At 37.6% G+C, this 19213-nt stretch overlaps 1 protein-coding gene across 3 annotated transcripts in view; it reads left to right on the forward strand.

Annotated features, from left to right (window-relative positions):
* LOC131036194 (uncharacterized) overlaps window positions 1-19213 on the forward strand; it is a 272281-nt gene that overhangs the window by 200171 nt on the left and 52897 nt on the right. For all 3 annotated transcript variants that reach the window (XM_057968026.2, XM_057968025.2, XM_059213011.1), the window contains exon 7: window positions 16724-16853. In XM_057968026.2, the coding sequence (XP_057824009.2) occupies window positions 16724-16853 (130 nt within the window). The remainder of the gene's footprint in view (window positions 1-16723; window positions 16854-19213) is intronic.

Below are 19213 nucleotides of genomic sequence, written 5' to 3' on the forward strand. Positions count from 1 at the left end.
TCTTTGGGCAGAAGCAACTAGTACTGTTGTATATATTCAACACAGATGTCCCCACTCTAATCTTGAAGATAAGACCCCTGAGGAAGTCTTTACTAAATCAAAACCTGATATTAGCCACCTTAGGATATTTGGATGCCCTGTCTATGTTCATGTACCTAAGGAGAAAAGATTAAAACTAGAACCTTCTGGGAAAAGGGGAATCTTTGTAGGATATAGTGAAACGTCCAAGGCTGACAGGATCTATATACCTGGTCAAAAGAATATTGAACTAAGCAAGGATGTGATCTTTGAAGAAGACTTGGCCTTCAAAAGAGCCCAAAGCTCTCTAGACCCTGAAGTCTATATCCCCAACTCTAGCATAGATAGAGATCCTACTCCTGAGCTTCAGAGGGAGAATCCCGAGGAAACTATAAGTGAAACTCAAAGTCCACTTAGAGAAAACCTCAAGAAAAGACCACTATGGGCCACCAAAACTGTAGCAGAAGCTCAGAAGTTTGTTGCTCCTCCAGGAACCTTCAGGGAAAGCAAAAGGCCTAACAAATTCACTAGCTATGTTGCCCTTATGAATGATCTCTCTAAAGCCGAACCAAACAATGCATCAGAGGCTCTTGAACATCAAGTATGGAAGGATGCAATCTCTGAAGAGTATCAGTCCATTATGAAAAATGATGTTTGGGAGATTGTTCCTAGGCCAACTAAGAAATAAGTTGTTTCATCTAAATGGATTTTTAAAATCAAACATGCTGTAGATGGTAATATTGAAAAACACAAGGCCAGGTTTGTAGCTAGAGGGTTCTTTCAAAGAGAAGGAATAGATTATGAAGAAACTTTTGCACCTGTCGCTAGATATACATCAGTAAGAGCTGTATTAGCCATTGCAGTAGCTAAGGGGTGGAAGGTACACCAGATGGATGTTAAGACAACATTTCTAAATGGTGAGATCTCAGAAGAAGTCTATCTAGAGCAACCTGAAGGGTTTGAAATTCATGATGCAGAGTCTCATGTGTGCAGACTCAAGAAAGCTCTCTATGGACTTAAACAGGCTCCCAAGGCCTGGTATGAAAGAATTGACACCTATCTCTCAGGACTCGGCTTCTCTAAAAATGATGCGGATCCTAATCTCTACTACAAAAGAAATAAAGGTTATATGCTAATGTTGATTGTATATGTTGATGACTTATTAATCACAGGAAATGATCATCTTATAGATCAATTCAAGAAAGATCTATCCAAAGAATTTGATATGAAGGACTTAGGACTCCTTCATTACTTCCTAGGATTGGAAGTATGGCAGAATTCAGACAACATTATACTAAACCAAGGAAAGTATACCTTGGATATATTGAAGAGATTCTGAATGCTAAACTATAGACCCATGACCTCTCCTATGGAAACCAATTTACATAAACTTAAAGAAGCAGCAACAGAGTCACAACCCACTGACTCTACTCAATACAAATAGATGATTGGGTCCTAAATGTACCTAGTGAATACAAGGCCAGATATCTGTTATGCAGTTAATGCCTTAAGTCAGTTCATGTGTGAACCTAAGGAGATACACCTGGTTGCAGTAAAACACATCATGAGATACCTACAAGGTACCCTAAACCTTGGTCTCAAATATGAGAAAGTTGACATAAACCTACATGGATTTACAGATTCAGATTGGGCTGGAAGTGTGACTGACAAGAAAAGCACTTCAGGGTGTTGCTTCAGTCTAGGTTCAGCTATGATATCTTGGATCAACAGGAAGCAGTCTTATGTAGCTCAAAGCTCCGCCGAGGCAGAATACATTGCAGCTTCTATGGCTGCCCGAGTGGCAGTATGGCTTAGGAAGTTGCTTGTGGGGTTGTTTGGAGAACCTATGAAACCAAAGCTGCATAAAACTTTCAGTAAATCCAGTGTTTCATGACAGATCCAAGCATATTGAGATTCCATACCACTATGTGCGAGATATGGTAGACAGGAATGCAATCCAATTAGAATATGTTTGTACAGGAGATCAAACTGCAGATATTCTGACCAAACCTCTTTCCAGAGTGAAGGTTGATCACTTCATAAAAGGTTTAGGTATGATAGAAAGGTAAATTGTTTTGTAATCTGTATTTGCATATCTATAAGATGTTTAATGCGTAAACTTCTTTGTCATGATAGAACATTTTTGGATTTTATCCCCTGGGTTCATATCTAAGAGGTGACGATCTCTCAAGATAATGAACACTTGTATGGAGATATTATAAGGTGACGATCTTATAATGTCCAAACCAGTTATCATGTTGGATCTCTGGTGTATCATAGATGAAGCCATGATTGTGTTGTGGTAAAACATTTATATGAAGTGTTAGTGCACCTACCTCAACTTGGATAAAGATGAGAATGGAATATTTTCTCATATGATTATCCTTAGGCAATACTGATATCACGTGCTAAGGTGATATCCTGTCATCACAAGATTGATGTGATGGTCTTTTGTATCATGTGTTTAGGTGATACTTCATATCATGTGATTAGGTGATATGATTTCCTAGAAAGTTAGATTGTGTAAAGAATGCTAACTATCATTTAAAATTGTGATGCTTGATACACTGCTCTCATTTATCTTACCTAGCTAAGAGGGAGTGTTAATGCATGGTAGCTACAGTAAGATAAATGAAGTCTCTCATTCAATCATTTATCCTATCGATTAAACCAGTAAGAAAAACTTCAAGCTATTTTATTTGATGATTATTCCTCATGTATATCAATATCGATAATCATATCATGGCATATTGGTAATCAACGATATTAACCATCTATCCCGATCTATATCGGATGTGTTCTCAACAAGAGATTATTACTTTGCTATCGGGTGGCATAGTAATGCACCGGTTAATGATTATAATCCTTAGTTAGTGATCGGTGTCGGTTAACATAGACACCGATCCACTTCGGTTAATTTGCAATGCCAAATGCCATCATTAATACCGATTGGCATATCGGTTAATATGCTAATATGATTACGTGAGTCCCAATTAATATCAGGTTGGTAAATATGTTATATGCTACATAAACTCCGATTAATATCGGGCTGACAAATATGTTTAACACGGGTTGATATTATATACCAAAGGGTGCGATCAAGTAGTTTCTTGATCGGTCATGTCCATAAGACATGACCGGTCAAGGCACTGCTTGATCCTCTCCTCTCATATATATATATATATATATCATTTGGCATTTGAGAAAGAGGATATCGAAATCAATAAATACTCCTCTTACCTGGCAAACAAAGAAGATAGTCAGAATCATAATTCAGATAAAATACATAGATATATAAAGAATAAAATTAGAATACATCTTGCATATTGAATTGTAAATTGAACAAACATTTACAGAAGCTGCAGCCTTTCCTTTAGCGATCATTTGTCCGGAATTGGTGAGGGAATGCATCAATAGGTTTGATATTAGACATCGATGTATAAGGAAAGATGATGGTCAGGTCTTGTTAGCAGTGAACCGAGAAACAATCGTTTCAGTATTTAGAATTCCTGAGAGGGATGCATACTCTGAATTTACCCCTTCTCTCTCTGTTACAAGATTTCATGAGAAGGTAGACAAGCATAGAAATGTTATTGCTAAAAGCTGGTTGATTAAACCTCAGAGAGGCGGTTCTCGCTTACCGAAAACCTTGAATAGAGATCATGTGAAACCCTACATTAGGGATTTGATAGTTTTATTGCATAAGGTTAAGGGAGCGGTTGATTCTTATCTGTTCGCGGAATGGATGTATCATTTCATCCAAGTCATCTTAGAAGGAGCCTGCCACATTGATTAGGGAGAGGTTATTGCAGAAGCGCTCCAGGATCAATGGAAACAAGCGCGGTTCGGGGATAAGGATTTCTACATGTCTTCATATCTTATATATTGTTTGGCATGCACAAAAGAATGGCAAGCAGTACCTCGAGCCTTAGTGTTTGAAGGAATTTGGGTTTTTGAATTCTATCCCTGTTTTCAGAGTGAAAAGGCTTTGGAAAACTATAGGCGGGTCCATGATGTTTTTACTGGAAGAATGTTTGTAGAATTGACAGGAAATCTAGAAAGAAGGATTTCTGAAGAGGCTCAACAATCAATTAGAGTATACGGGAGCTACTATATTCAGTATTCCCACTTCACTTACCTTCGGGTGGGTGGTTTTGAGGAGGAACCCATGAAATTGCCTTGGTATGCTTTTGATTGTTTTGTGTTAGCAAAGCTTTGTAGACAATTGGCCCATGTGATTAAAAAGTATGCAGATTTAAGTGATCGTAAAGCCCTCTTTCCCCTTGAATTAGGTTCTTTTTCTTGCAAGTCATTTGCAAATGCAGCCAGTGTTGGAGTTGATTTAAAGAATTTCAATTTTGGTTTCTATTAAGCTAGAAATAGTTTTGATAATAAACTCTTTGCTGTTCAGACCTTTAAATTAGGAAAAAGTTATGCTCCTTTGCCCATTTGGAAGATTTTTGGGAGGATTGTAAAGATGAGTTTGAAGTCGGGTTAAGAGACTATAGCAGATTGAGGATCCAATAGATTATTGATTGGAAGCTGGGGGTGAATGTTGAGGGGGTTATAGATCATGATGAAGACGTCCTTGATCCTGAATTTGATAGAATCAAATCAAAGCCTTTAGATGAGATAAGTTGGATTGAGTATGAAAAGGATGACATCGATGTCAGGGCAATAACCGTGATTCAAAGAACCGTACATTGACTTTCTAGAATGAGACAATTGGATGCTCAGAGTTCAGAGTCACAAATGATTAAACAAGCTGTTTTTAGGGCTCTTGATGCTAACATTTCTGAAAATATTTGTCTTGCAGGAACAGAAACAAAAACCAAGAAATCTTCTCACCATAAAAAACTCACCTCTATAGCTAAAGAGGCTATCAGATCACCTATTTCTGTTCGTGTGACTAGATCAAGGACCAAAACCGATGTGAGCGAACTGCAGGTCGCAAAACACTTTATTGATCTAGATCTGAGTGAAGAAGGTGAGAAGGATAAGTTGCCAGAAGAAAGTAACTTGTCAAAGATGGATCACTTCGGTGACAATATTGATCTAGATTTTGCTGAAAACCTTGACACTTCTCTTGATTTTAAAGAATAGACTCAGGAGAAGTCTTTAATCCTAAAGGATTCTGTTGTTAGTTCTCCCCAATGGCTAGTGTCTTTTGTAAACAAAAGGAAAAATATTGTTCCCATCGCCTTGCCAATCGGCGATGTTGTGAGTATGTGATGAAAACACCTCAGCCAAAAAAGGCAAAGGCAATGATAAGGTTAGGGATTGATGATAAAACAGGTAAATGGATGGCGGAGGTTGCGAAGCCAAAGGTTGATGGAGGAGCATCTGATCTTTCTGCCGATAGTTACCATGTGGAGAAAGTAGATCTTGGAGTTGCTGACAGGGATACAGATAACCATCACTTTGAAGTTTCTACAAAACGCATGCTAACCCGATCGCAAAAGGATGAGAAGGATAAGGAGCTGAAGCAGACGATCAGAGTGCTAGCGGATTACATTGATGCCACTAGCGGTGTATCTTCTTCTCCTAAGCTGTTAGCTCAAGCTTCCCAATCTTTTGATCCCACATCACGTGCCAGTCAAAAGTTATTGAGTCAGATCCAAAGGGGAAAGGCCATCGCAGTTGTTTTTGACGATTGGGTGAATGGAGTCATTAATGACGGTTGCAAATTTATTCGAGAATCCAGAAAAGTGTTTCATGAAACCTCACTGTTAATAGCAGACATTCAGTCACAGGTTAAAATGTGGGAGAGTGAAGAAACCAAATGGATGTCTGCCTCTTTACAGATTTATGAAATTCAAAGGTATGGAGTGGCTACGTTTCTGATTAAAAAACCACTTAAAACAGTTGATGAATCAGTCTTGTTCATTGGTAAGCGCAATATTGATTGGAGGAATGCAACACTCAAGACAGGATGTGTGGAATTCATCAAATGGGAGAAATAATTAAAGGGAATATGTCAAAATTTGGCAACTGAATTAAGACATATTCATACCACTTATGCCTGGGGCGATGGCCAAGTAGAAAAGAACATGAATGTGGTTGTAGAACTTTTGTGTGATACTATGAATGAAGTTAAGAAGAATGCAGCACTCACGAAAGCTGATTTCACAAAGGTTGCCAGAGTTGAAGCTGTATTATACATTTACGCATATCAGTTACCTAACTACGTGGATAAAATCAAGAAGATTCGGCTAGAGAAAGAGGTGTGGAAACAGAGGATGACATCTATTAAAATTCCCAGTATTCCATCTTTACAAGAGTTTGCCGCAGCGTACAAGGAATGGAAGGCGGCGCTGAATGTGAATGCCGAGGATGGCACAACTCGAAGATCCCCAATGCCTAGTTAGGATTTGTTTTCATTTCAAAGGACGTGTCCTCTTTTATCTCGCTCAAAAGACTTTTTCTGTTATTTATAGTTATATTTTCAAACTATTTCTATTGGTAATTGTTTACCACAGAAAATTACTCAGTAAGGGTAAAAAAGAAACAATGGATGTTATTTAAGGAAGGTTTTGAAACTGAAAGGGGGTTCGGATTTTTGGAGAAATCCAAAAGGTTTTGGGTTTATTACTGTTTGTTGTATGTTTCTTTCAGGAAGATAATCATGTTGAATCGTTATTTATCTTTGAATAAATGAAGAAAACAGATATTGGCTGAAAGACTTGAATCTGTGTGTTCAATCTTGAGCATTTGCCTCTTTGTGGGTTTAATTATCACTGAATCATATCTGTTTATGTGAATGATTTATCTGAGAAAGAATATTATCTAGCAAAACTGATTTGCCAATTCCTTGTTTATGTGAAGTCTGAAATCTGTGAAACTGTGTTTTCATGATCAAAGGAAATATTTACATATGTTATGATCATTGCATGTTTATGAATGAATGTATTGCCTTACTGCTTTCTAGTTAAAAGTGGGCACAAATTTATATCGAATGATTCATTGAATATTATATAAGGGAGTTGTACCTGTTTTAAAACTCAGAGGGAAAAGAAAAACTGTGTTTTTCCCAATTTGTTAGTTTACAATTGTGACTTCGTGAGGGCATGGAGTTTACTTGAATAAAAATCAAAGAAGCATAATATGTTAACTAACAGATGAGAAGAATAAAAGAGTTTGATAGCAGATTTATATGAGTTAGACATCATTTCAAGGCAGATTTGAAGATCAAGTTGGGAGGAAGAATTATAGTATAAGTTTTGAAGAATAGGATCATCTATCATCCGTTAAAAGTTGGAAATTTGAATGAGGTATTGGTGCCTCTAGTGGGTTGATATCTATGAGTTTGTAAAAGAAATTTTCTATACATAAGTAAGCTATTTAACATGGTTTTCTCCTATAAGGGTTTCCACATATATATCTTGTGTTCTACTTGTGTTACATGATAGTTAAATTTAATGTGAATGTTTATATGAAATGAACATGCTTTGGGATTAAGTAATGTGCTTTTGTTATTAAGTTTAAAAAGTAAAAGTTTGACCTTATACTGATTCACCCCCCGCACCCCTCCCTTCCCCTCCCCCTTAGTATAATTGTGTTCTCAACAAAGCTTGCCATAGGGAAGAAGATTCTGTACATGCTTGTTTACTCTCCTATCTGATAAAATGAATGCTTGAAATAATGAACAAAATTAATAATGAATACCAAACAGAGGAGTAAAAGTATATCTTTCTTTGCACATGAAGTTATTACAAAAGTAGACCAAAGTTACTCAACCAAGGATAAAAGTCGATCTAACTATATCAAACTGCCTTCCTTGATGATACAAAAATCTATTTAAAGAACTATTGTGACCATTTCACACATCACCCCATCAGGCTGGGGACCCCCCTTCTTTTTCTTTGGGTTTTGCTTTTCCTTAGTTAGTTTTTCTCTCTGCTTGTTGGGTTTTAAGTGAGTGAGTGATTGCCTAGGCTAGCTAGATTAGGGCTAATCTCTGAAAGATCGTTTTAGGGTTTCTTCCAAGCTGAGTCTGGCCTAGTTTTTGGAGGTCGTTAGTTGTCTGCCTGGGACCTTAAGTTTGCCTTAATGAAGTATTTCCTTTCAAGAGAATCAGGATGGTGAGACTGAAGAGCAGGGTGAATAGGTCTAAGGTCAGGATAGGTCTAATTTGATGGTTTTCTTGTTAGAGTCATGTTTTCTTCCAGGTCTGAGTCAATTGAGCAGAGTCAGTGATTAGAAGGAGATCGAAGTGGTGATTTCAGAAATTGATGAGCAAATGTACCTGATGATGATTGAAGGAGTTTTGGAAGAATATGACCAAGATTGTTGACTTCTGAGGCATAATTGAGAAAGTTGGTACATTTTTGCCTTGAAAGAGAGTTTTTAAGCTTTGAAATGATGAAAGCCAGTCTAGGAGGAGATTTTCGCTCCTGACCCTTCCAAAGGGTTCAGAGCGAAATCTCCCTTTCCTGCCTTTCTTTGGCCCTAAAAACCCAGTTCGACCTTACCTAGACCAAATTGGATGGAGATTTGTCTTGATTGTGAAGCAGGGGAGTTGATTTGATCAAATTTGATGGAAAAATGAAGTCAAGCAAGGTAAAGAACTAGCCAGGAATATAAATTTTGCTCCTGACCCTTCCAAAGGGTCCAGAGCGAAATTCTTGAAAGCTCTCGTTTTTACTTGGCTAAAGGCAGGATCTTGATGGGGATGCGTGAAGAAAGGTTTGTGTTCGCCTCTCAAGGAGGATTAGAGTTCAAAAGGTCAAGAATCAAGCTAAAATCTTGATTTTCGCTCCTGACCCTTCCAAAGGGTCCAGAGCAAAAATCCTTCTAGACCACCTTTTCTTCTCAGTTTTGGCTAAATGTTGCTTTCTAGGGCATGTTTGAGGGTGAATTGATTTGATCTTTCCTTGAGATGGAGTTGGTGGATTTTTGAAGGACAAGATTTTGACCTAAAGGAGAATTTCGCTCTTGACCCTTCCAAAGGGTCCAGAGCGAAATTCATCATAAACCTTGTTTCTTGCCTTGAATGGGTTAGAAACCTTGTTCCTAATGTGGAGAATGATGTAATTTTGCCCTATGAGGTGGTTTGAGGCTTGAAAAATGAGCAATCTGGCCTGGAATGAGATTTTCATTCCTGACCCTTCCAAAGGGTCCAGAGCGAAAATCTTCCTAAAGCTCATTTCATCCTAAGTTTGGCTAATTTTTGATTGGCAGGGTATCTTGGAAGGAAGGTTGGACATTCTTATTGCCTTTGAAAGGTTTGAAAGCGTTGAAAATGAAGGATTTTGGACCAAAAAGGGAAATTTCGCTCCTGACCCTTCCAAAGGGTCCAGAGCGAAATTCCTAAAAGCTCTTACTTTTGCAATAAAGGAAGTCAATTTTTTGATTTGTTATGGCATGGATGGAAGAAAAATAACTTTCTTTTGCCTCTTGAGGTCGTTTTGAAAGGGAGAAATGAAGGATTTAGCCCAAGAAGGGATTTTCGCTCCTGACCCTTCCAAAGGGTCCAGAGCTAAAATCTCTCTAAGAGACATTTCTTGCCTTATTTGGCCTCGTTTTGGTGTCCAAGACATGATGAGAAGAAGAATGAACATGTTGAAATCCTAGGGGATGTTTAGAAGTTGTGAAAATGAAGGATTCTAGCTAAGAAAGGGAATTTCGCTCCTGACCCTTCCAAAGGGTCCAAGGCGAAATTCCTTATAAACCTACCTTTTGACCTTTCTTGGACATGAAACCTTATTCCTAGGGTAATGAAGGATGAAATCCTACCTTGCAAAGAAGTTTCAAGTTTAGAAAATGATGATTTTGGGTCAAAAATGAAAATTTCGCTCCTGACCCTTCCAAAGGGTCTAGAGCGAATTTTCTCAAAACTTCTTTTTGCTATCAAGTTTTTGCTAGGTCAAGTGTGGGATAAGGAAAAATCAAGAGGAAGTTGCCCTTAAGAGTGACTTTAAGTTGCCAGAGACCATGAAAGATGAAGGAATTGAGCCTAGAGGTGATTTTCGCTCCTGACCCTTCCAAAGGGTCCAGAGCGAAAATCCTTAAAAACATCTTTTTTTCTAAATTTTGAGCAAAGCCAAGCTTGGAAAAGGGTGTGAGAAGGCATTTGGATTGCCTTAGAGTAGATTTTGGTTGCCAAGAATGCAAATTTGAAAGCCTAATGAAAATTTCGCTCCTGACCCTTCCAAATGGTCCAGAGCGAAATTTCTAAAATTCACCCTTTTTCCTTGCAATTCAAGACAAGATTTTGGTTTTTATACCCTAGAGAGGAGTGAGACAAGATGTTCTATGCCTTGGAGGTGATTTGAAGTTGAAAGAATGGCAAAATAGCCCTAAAACAAGATTTTCGCTCCTGACCCTTCCAAAGGGTCCAGAGCGAAAATCCTAAAACCTACTTATTCCTTTCAAATTTATGCTAAGACAAGACTAGACTAAGGTAAGAAATGCCCTTGAGACTACCTTTGAGTTGATGTTTGTTTCCAAGAGTGATGATTTTAGTCCAAAGGAGGAAATTCGCTCCTGACCCTTCCAAAGGGTCCAGGGTGAAATCCTCAAAAACACCTATTTTTCATCTTTGTTAGATTGAGTCGAAGGCAAGTTGCAAAATTGTGAGGGCAAGAGCATGGGAGATTGCAAATCTAGGTTGTGAAGATTTTGATTCATGAAGTGAACAAGCCTAGATAAAAAATTCAATTAAGCCTTGAAATAATTTAAGCCTCCATCACTTTGAATATTTTTAATGCCTAAGGAGAATAAAAAATTCATCAAGCCTTAATCAAGCTTTAACATTCCTAAGCTAGCCCATAATTTTTCACTAAATTAGCCTATTAAAAGACATTTGGGAGGCTGAAACAAGTTCGCATGAATTAAGGCATTTTTAATTTAATTAATTAATTTCTAAGCCTTGAAATAAATGAAAAAATCCACCTTTGAAGCTTTGGAATTAATTTTAAAAATAAAAAATTATGCTTGAGCGCTCAACACTCATTATTTTGCCTTTATTTGCCAAGTCGGCCATCCTTAAGAGGGGTTTTATTTCATTTTATTCCCTATTTGCCAAGTCGGCCTCAAGGAGAATCAAGGTGAGCGCCCTATATAAGGGAGGTGTATTGTGGCAAATTCAAATCATTCATTCATTGTTCTCATGCGAACTTGAAGAGCAGATCTAGAGGAGCGAATTCTAGCTAAGTTGGAGGCGAATTTCTTGCTAGTTGGAGGTTGATTTCCAGAATTTGCCAAGTATTTGAAGGCTTGTAGAAGACAAAATTCTTTTGAAGGCTGATTGGAGCATAATTCATCCAAAGGAAGACCAGAAATTCAGATCAAACATCCTTGCCCAGCAAATTCATCATCTTCCTTCTTTCATTTTTCAAGGTTGATAGCTAAAATTCAAGAAAGAGGTATGAAGAATCAGATTTTTGAAGTTTTTATTCAAGATTTAGTTTGATTTTCCATAGTAATCCTTTGAAAAATCTAAGTCTTGTACAATCTAATTTTAATTTAATTTGAAAATTCATAATTCTTAGATTTATCATTATTTTCAAATTAATAGTTAGTTATTTCCTTGAAAGGTCTCAAATCTCCTGTAATGAAGACATTATGCTCAAACCCTAATTTTAAGCTTTTGTGTAGGTATCAAATGACGACCCCCAAAGCCGGAGGATCTACTACTCGACAGGCTCTCATCAAGGAGGATCAAAGGAATGACGAATTGGAGACCAGGATCGTGTCCAAGTGGAGCAATATCGAAGACATCAACCTAGGAAACTTCAATGTGAAGAAGTTTCGGGAAGTGCCCTACATCGGCAAGCCGTCACCTGTTGCAAAGAGGACAACTGAGAGTGGCATCATCAAAGCTGCAGGTTTCCCTCCCGCTGTCAAGTGTCATGAGTTGATGATTGAGTGTGCCCGGCACTATGATTCACACTCAAGGACGATCGTGGCCAAGGATGGAACTCTCTTAGCCTATCTTTCGGGGGAAGCTATAAGTGAAATTTTTCATCTCCCGGAACATAGAGACATGATCTACAAAAGTCTAGAAGGAGCTAGGTCTATCTATGAGGATGATCCTGATTCCTGCTTGAACTTCATTAACAAGAATTGGCTACTCAAGAGTAGACCTCGCCTGAACAAGATTCCCAATACACCGCACAGAATCGACTTCCAAGAAGAATTCAAGGATTTGATAACCTTACTCAATTGGGTCACGGGTGCCTCTCAAGCTTTCTTCTTTAACAAATGGATGTTCTTCTTCATACAACTAATTGTCCAAGGAAAGGGAATGCTCAATTGGGCTAGAATCATTAGCAACAGCCTGGATGTGCAGTTGAGAAGACTAAGACCTACCAAGTCATTTCACATGAGTTCATATGTTGTATATGCCTTGATCAGAGGTTTTGAGTATGCAGGACTACCTCACAGAGGAGTTGTTGGAAGAGGACCCGGAGAAATAAGAGTTTGTGATTCTTATGTTCAACTACATCATCCGCCCAAAAGTGACTACAAGCTAGTCAATGACACCTTCACGGTGAATATTACCAGGATATTGCAAGGTGGGATTCACAATCGACTATCTCTGGAGCACAAGAGCTCGTGAAGAAGCATGGTACATGGTTCATTCAGTTTCCAAAATTCACATACATTAGAGTTCATGGGTGTCCTTCACCTCCCTACATGTTGCCAAGATATCCTACAGACAGGATAGTACTACTTGAGGTGACTAGACAATTGGCAGCTTATGTGAAGGCATCCAGACACAGGCATGGAAATGGAATTCCCATGCCCATCATACTAGGGAACTCAGTTGAAGTGTGTCCTAATACTCAAGCCGCGGAAGATGCAAAGAAGGAATTATCTCTATACTCATTCACATCCTTTGCCTCAAGAGAGAATTTTGATCCTCATGGTCATATAGAAGAAACAGTCGGGAAGAAGTACAGGCATGAGTCTTAGGTGGACTTTTGGATGAATGTCCAAGATGATGTCGAGTTCAAAAGAAAGATGCATTCTAGGTTATCCTTGGATCTCATCAGGAAATGCAAAATTTATAGAGTAGCCGATCAAGCCCAGGATAATGGTAGATACCTCCAATCATCTTATGAGAAGGAAGATAAAGAAGTGAAGATAGATTGGAATGAGCCTGAGGTTTTAGACCTAAGAGCTTTGATGGCTCCTGTTTTATCTTGTACTCGCAGATGGGTGGATGTACAGCATCAAAAGTTGAAGGAGCAGAATGTATCTATGACATTCACCTTGGAAGCAAGACCAGAAGAAGGAGAGGCAAGTGTGAGTGAGAATACTTCTCATTCCAAAGTGTCAAAGAGGAAAGAAGGACCTGAGAAGAGAGAACCTTCCAAGAAGAAGCAGAAAATAAATCCTGATCACCCACCAAGCACATCTTCTAGGCATGAAAAAGAAGCAAGTCAAGGAGAAGATCAAAGGCAGATAGTGTATGAAATTGATGAGTCTATGGAATCCATGGTACAGAATGATAAACAAGGAAAAGGACAAACACCTCAGCATTCATCAAGTCAATCTCCCCAAGTTGGTGCTAATGAGCAACAAGAAGAAAAGAATGATGATGAAGCAACATCTCCTTTCCGGGAAGATAGACCTCTACCCAAAGAAATACAAGTGAGGAAAACAAGATCTGTCATTCCCGATTGGCTGAAAGAGAGGCTGACAAGGGTAGTTGTGGTTGAAGAGGAAGAACATGTATTTGACTTGGAAAGCCTTATAGGAAATTCTCATGAAGTAATAGAGAAGAAGAAGGCCACAAAGATGTCAAAGGTAATTAGAGATGAGACAGGATCCAGAAAAGTGCAGATAGCTACACCAGTGGTGGACAAATATGAGGATGAGATTCTAGCAAAAGAATATGATCTAGAAACATTTTATCTTGGTCCACTTACCACCGAGCAAGCTATGGAAGAAGCAACTGATTCACTGAAAACACTCAAAGACAAACTCAAAGAGGAAGTGGAAAAGAATAAGAAGCTTGAAAAGGAGGTCAGTGCTTGGAGGAATTATTTTTGCCATCTTAACCAGCCTTTGAGACGACAAGATCCAACAATATCTCCTTTACACGCACTTCCTCTTGAATCAATAAGTGAGGCAAAAAGGGTGAAGAGCCTAGTTCAACTCATGAGTTCTTGGATTGATGAATCTCACAAGGTAGCCATTGAATTTGCAACAAGAATGATGAAGACAGTTCATCGAGCTATCTAGGTCCTTGAGATTATCCATAATCTAATGATAATTGTGGCTGCATTCACTCACACTCGAGATGTTATCATCCCAGTCTTACAAGTGATAAGAGAAACACCAAGACGGATTCTAACGCAACAAAATATAATGGATGGAGGAACCCATAGCCTCCTGCAGTGGTCAGCTCTGCTCCGGATGAAGGAAGTCCTTTTTGAAGACGTCAACACCAGATGCAGCCGAGTTGAAGGCATCATCCATCCAATTCAAGACAAGGTGTTTGAGGTGTTGTGTACCATCCTTGACAGGCGGATTGAGATCGAGACTGATGTGGACATCCAAGAGTTGGAGGACAGAATTAAGGTCATCTTTTGCAAGGAAGAAAACATCGTCACAGAAAGGCAACGAGATCAAATGTATGCTACTATGTTCCTGATTGAGAAGACCAAAGAACTTGAGCCTTGGTGGGAGACGACTCTTCTCACTGCTTTTGATCAAGTCCTTCACTTGGAAGAATGAATGAAGAATCTTCCTGAGATTCCCATTGCTGAGATTGAGGGAATTGTGTCCAGATTCATTGAATATGCTAGAAAAGAACATAGGAAAGGGAACAAAGTTCTAGATGAAAAGTTGTTATAGGATGATGTGGTAACTTAATTCCTATTGGTCTATGTCTCCTCGGTATTTGTGCCAATTTTTTATTGGCTATGGATTAATAATGTTTATCTAAATGGGGACTTTTTTGTAACAAACTCTAATTAGGTTTTAGGTGTCAAAATCTCGGCCATCGATCTTCTTTTGATCTGGGCCGTTCATTGTATTTGAGGATGCTATATAAGCCCTCACTCATTTCATTTTAGAAAGTTAGAGACAGAGAGAAAAAAGTTAGAAAGTTGGAGAGAAATAAGTTTAATTTTGTTAGTAGCAAATTTGAGTAGTGAAGAGAGAGTTGAACAATTGTTGTTTATTTGGCTATGAGATCAATGAAATATTGAAGTTATGGTGTTTTGTTGCAATCCTTGTGGCTATCTTCATGGTTGTTTATCTTCTTGAATCACTCTTAGTAGAAATATCATTTAGATTTTAAGTTTGAAGGACGAATGTTGTGCCTGATCTTTGATAAGACTCACATTCCAAACCACTAGCTTCTTGCTGATTGTAAAAACGCCTTGTGTGGTCAACTGGAAACATTGAACTTGATTAAGAGTTCAATTATCATTGGAAGTATTGGTACGTATCTCCCTGATAGTATCTATCTCCTTGGTGATTTGAAAATCGTTGAATACCCTTAGAAGATTGCACCAATTCCAGTGGAGTTGTAATCCTTTGGCGATACTGAAATTGGTAGAATCTTATCAAGACCAATCTTCATCAAGTCATTCTTAAGATTAGTTTAAGTATCTCTTCCTTGAAACCCTTATCTTTTGATTTTTCTTTTTTGAAAATCTGTTAGTATTAGGAAAATCCTGTTTCCTCATTTGGAAAGATAGTAACATGGACAAGCTTTCTTTGAAAGTACGTAAGGCCCCTTGAAGAAATAGCAAACACAACGACCACTGGTGCTTATCCGCGAATAGAGATCCTACAAAGCAGAACCTTGAAGTCCTTCCGATTGATCCTTTTTGCGATATCTTCAGCATTCAAAGACTTTACTCAAGAGAGGATAAGATACCTCTGGGTATTTTATTCTGTGTTTGGTCGTGTACAAAATACACATCAACAAGAACCCAACAATTGCCAAGAGGAACACAACAGTCAACTAACTCGCTCTTGTAACAACTTGAAGTTGACAAACCATTAATACATAGTCGAATAAACCATATTATTGAAACATAATAATAGGCATTGTACTTTAATTACAATGCTTTGGGAGAAAAAGATCAACTATAAATAGGTAACAACTCTCTTCAATTTTCGTCATTATTTTGTATTATATTTGATTGTTGTGATACGCTAGCTAGAAAATCATTAAAGAAAACTTTTTAAAGTATCTTTCTAACCACTTCATCCAAGATTGCTATGAGAAAAATTAATGACTGCTCTCACCATCTAAAACTAGATATATCATTTGGACTTTATTCCTTGAAAATCCCCAAAAATTCTGTCCTATAAAAATCACAAAGTTTCCTATATGTTTTCTTAAAAATAACAACTTTTCCCTTTTTACAAATTTCCTATATTTTCAAAAGGAAACAAATAACCCAAAACACTGATTAATCGGGAAATTCTGATTATTTTGGTTAAAAATGAACAAAAATATAAAATAAAAATTCCGACAACATTATTGCAACTTTGTTTTCAATAAAATTAATAAATTGAAACTTGAGCGTTTCTGAAATCTATATTTTTGAATTTTGAATCTGGTGGCGAAGCAAATCCAGCTGAAGGTGAACAAAATTTTATAGAAGTATAAATGATAAAGTGGTCTTTTATGCCTCTCTGAATGTCTCTGTCTTTGTCAATATTAGCTTACATTTCAATTCAGGTATGTTGGTGCGACCTTGAGAAAAATTTCTTTGTTTTTGCAAATGTGCAGTTGCATACTTGTTAGGGGTTCCAATTGTGGGATATTCGTTGGACATTGGAAAAGAGCATGTAAACCTGGCTGATGAAAAATTGCAAAAGCGTTTATACAGTGGCCAGCTCGATGAAAAAGAATTAGACAGGTGAAGAACATGGTGCATGTCAGTATAAAGTTATTGAAAGAAATGTCAGGAGATTCTCTTATTTTTTATGTGAAACTAAACCATGTATTACATGCAAAATAAAGTACATATAATGGTAACACTGTCATTGCAACACTTGTTCCCCCTAAGCAAAAGGAACAAGCATCTTCTATTGAGCCTCTGCAATCAAAAGATATCATATACCTCCCATGTGATAGGAGCTTTTTCTTAACAACCTGATTAGCTAAGCCATCCAAAAATCTAGCAAAATTCATGCCACAAAATGTCTTATTGGAACCTTCAAAAGTAACATCACATTTCTCCTTCCAATGGTATAAAAGAAAAAGAAGAGCATGCTGTAAACAACAACCAAAATGAACAGTTTTGCAAAGGATAACATGATATCATTGACCACTATGAACCACAACTGTCCAGGGAATTTAATTCATGGTACCAAAAGATATGCTTTGAGTTCTCATTTGCCAGACTATAGTACACAAAAACCATAGTAAGAGTGGTTCTAACTAGCCTATACAATGGTACATGGACTAAAACCTATCACCCTAGGAGTCTAAGCTGAAAGTAAAAATATCTGGGCCAGGAAGTGTTAGATCATCCTATGCTAGTGTTCCTTATCATTCATAACCAACCTCTAGAGTTCTAATTCACAAAAAAATCTAGGTTTGCACCTAATATTCATTTAAATGACATGTGAGTCAAAGCAGAGAATTGATTTTGTAATATTTTCCTCTTAATATGGCCAAATATGGCCTTTCTACCTTGGCTCAACATCTTCAAGGCCTTCCTTAAATATGTTGTCAAAGTCAACTATGTTGATCATGTGTATCATCAAGGATCAGATCCCTGGAAATATCCCTATGTGAAAACCAATCAACCTACTTAGATCTCCCATTATCATTTCATATACAAACCTCTTTCCTTGATAAGAATATACTAATCATTCTGGGAAGAGAATCAAGACATCCTAAAGCAGTTTGAAGACACCAGATACAGCCACTACCAAGATGCCATTTATGTCTAATACTGCACCAGTTATGAATTATGTGGAAAGCATATTTAGTGAGCTCTGTATATTCTCTTCAGGGCAAAAGAATCCTACCTCTCTACTATTAAATATGATAATATTTTAATAACTGAATATCTGCCATGGATTGAAGAAAATTGTGTTAAAACAGTATTGTGTAGTGAAATCATGTAAATATGCTAGTGCCATAGCCAAACAAGTGCCATCTCCTGAAAACTTTACTCAAAAGCCTGTTATTCCTGTTGCGGTGAATCCCTAGTGTGCATTGGTTCATTCTGTTCCTATCTTTATGTAGGGAATTTTATTTGAAAATAATATCTTCTTGAGCTTTTAGTGAAGCATTCTCATGAAAATAGTCAAAGTGTTGCATGTTTCATGATGTTTGTCTTAACAAAATTGGCACAATTATAAGATCTTAATTACTTACAAACTTTATTGAGCCACTTTTTATAATGGACAACCATTCCTTTGTATAAATATTCCCTTACATCATCCATTTGGTAACCATATCTCAGGATTATGTTGCTGTGCTGCTTTTTTTGTTGTGTTGACCACTGTCCAATGGTGATGTGTCCCCCTCTAAAATCTATCGTTTCTAGGGATGGGGACAACTAGGTATTGGGGACTTTGGAGGGACTTCAAGGCATCCTTGATACTCAACGGAAGCTCTTGGGTGTCTCTTGTATTGTCTCCAAGGCTATCAGCTATCCTATGCACCAAACATCTCCAAAAATGTAATGCCCCCTTCTCCTTAGTGATCACTTGGGTATTTGATTAGCCTATTTGTAATGTCCCAACCCCAGTGGAACATTGAAATCTGAAACTGAGTAACCTGCCTGTGAGTTCTAATTTATTAATCTTTGTTCTCCTGTTATTTGGTGGTCTTTTAGAGCTAGACAAAAGTTGCAGAAGATGTGTTTTCTATGATTTCTTTTGAACTTTTTGAAAGAGTGATAAATACTTTCTTTTACAAAAATGAAGCAAACTGAAAACTAAATTGAAAATTACATTCAAGCTCGTCTTTGTATCAGATTTCTATTGAAGATGAGTACATTAAGCACTTTGATATGAGTGCTATTACAAAGCCAATGAAGTCTCAAAAACACTAACTACATACCCGGTAGCTTGATGCAGATAAAGTAAACTTGAAAGGTAGCACACAACCAAGCTGCACACTTAGAAAATGAGGTGTTTACTCAGAAAAAGACTCACAGAGATCAGAAATATGATCCTTTCCTCTTCAAATCACTAACATATGATGGTCTGCTGAAGGCAATAATGATGGAATATATAAACTGTACTTTCCCCTTGAGAT

This window comes from Cryptomeria japonica, chromosome 10 (genome assembly GCF_030272615.1).
Source record: "Cryptomeria japonica chromosome 10, Sugi_1.0, whole genome shotgun sequence".
Classification (NCBI taxonomy): Eukaryota; Viridiplantae; Streptophyta; class Pinopsida; order Cupressales; family Cupressaceae; genus Cryptomeria; species Cryptomeria japonica.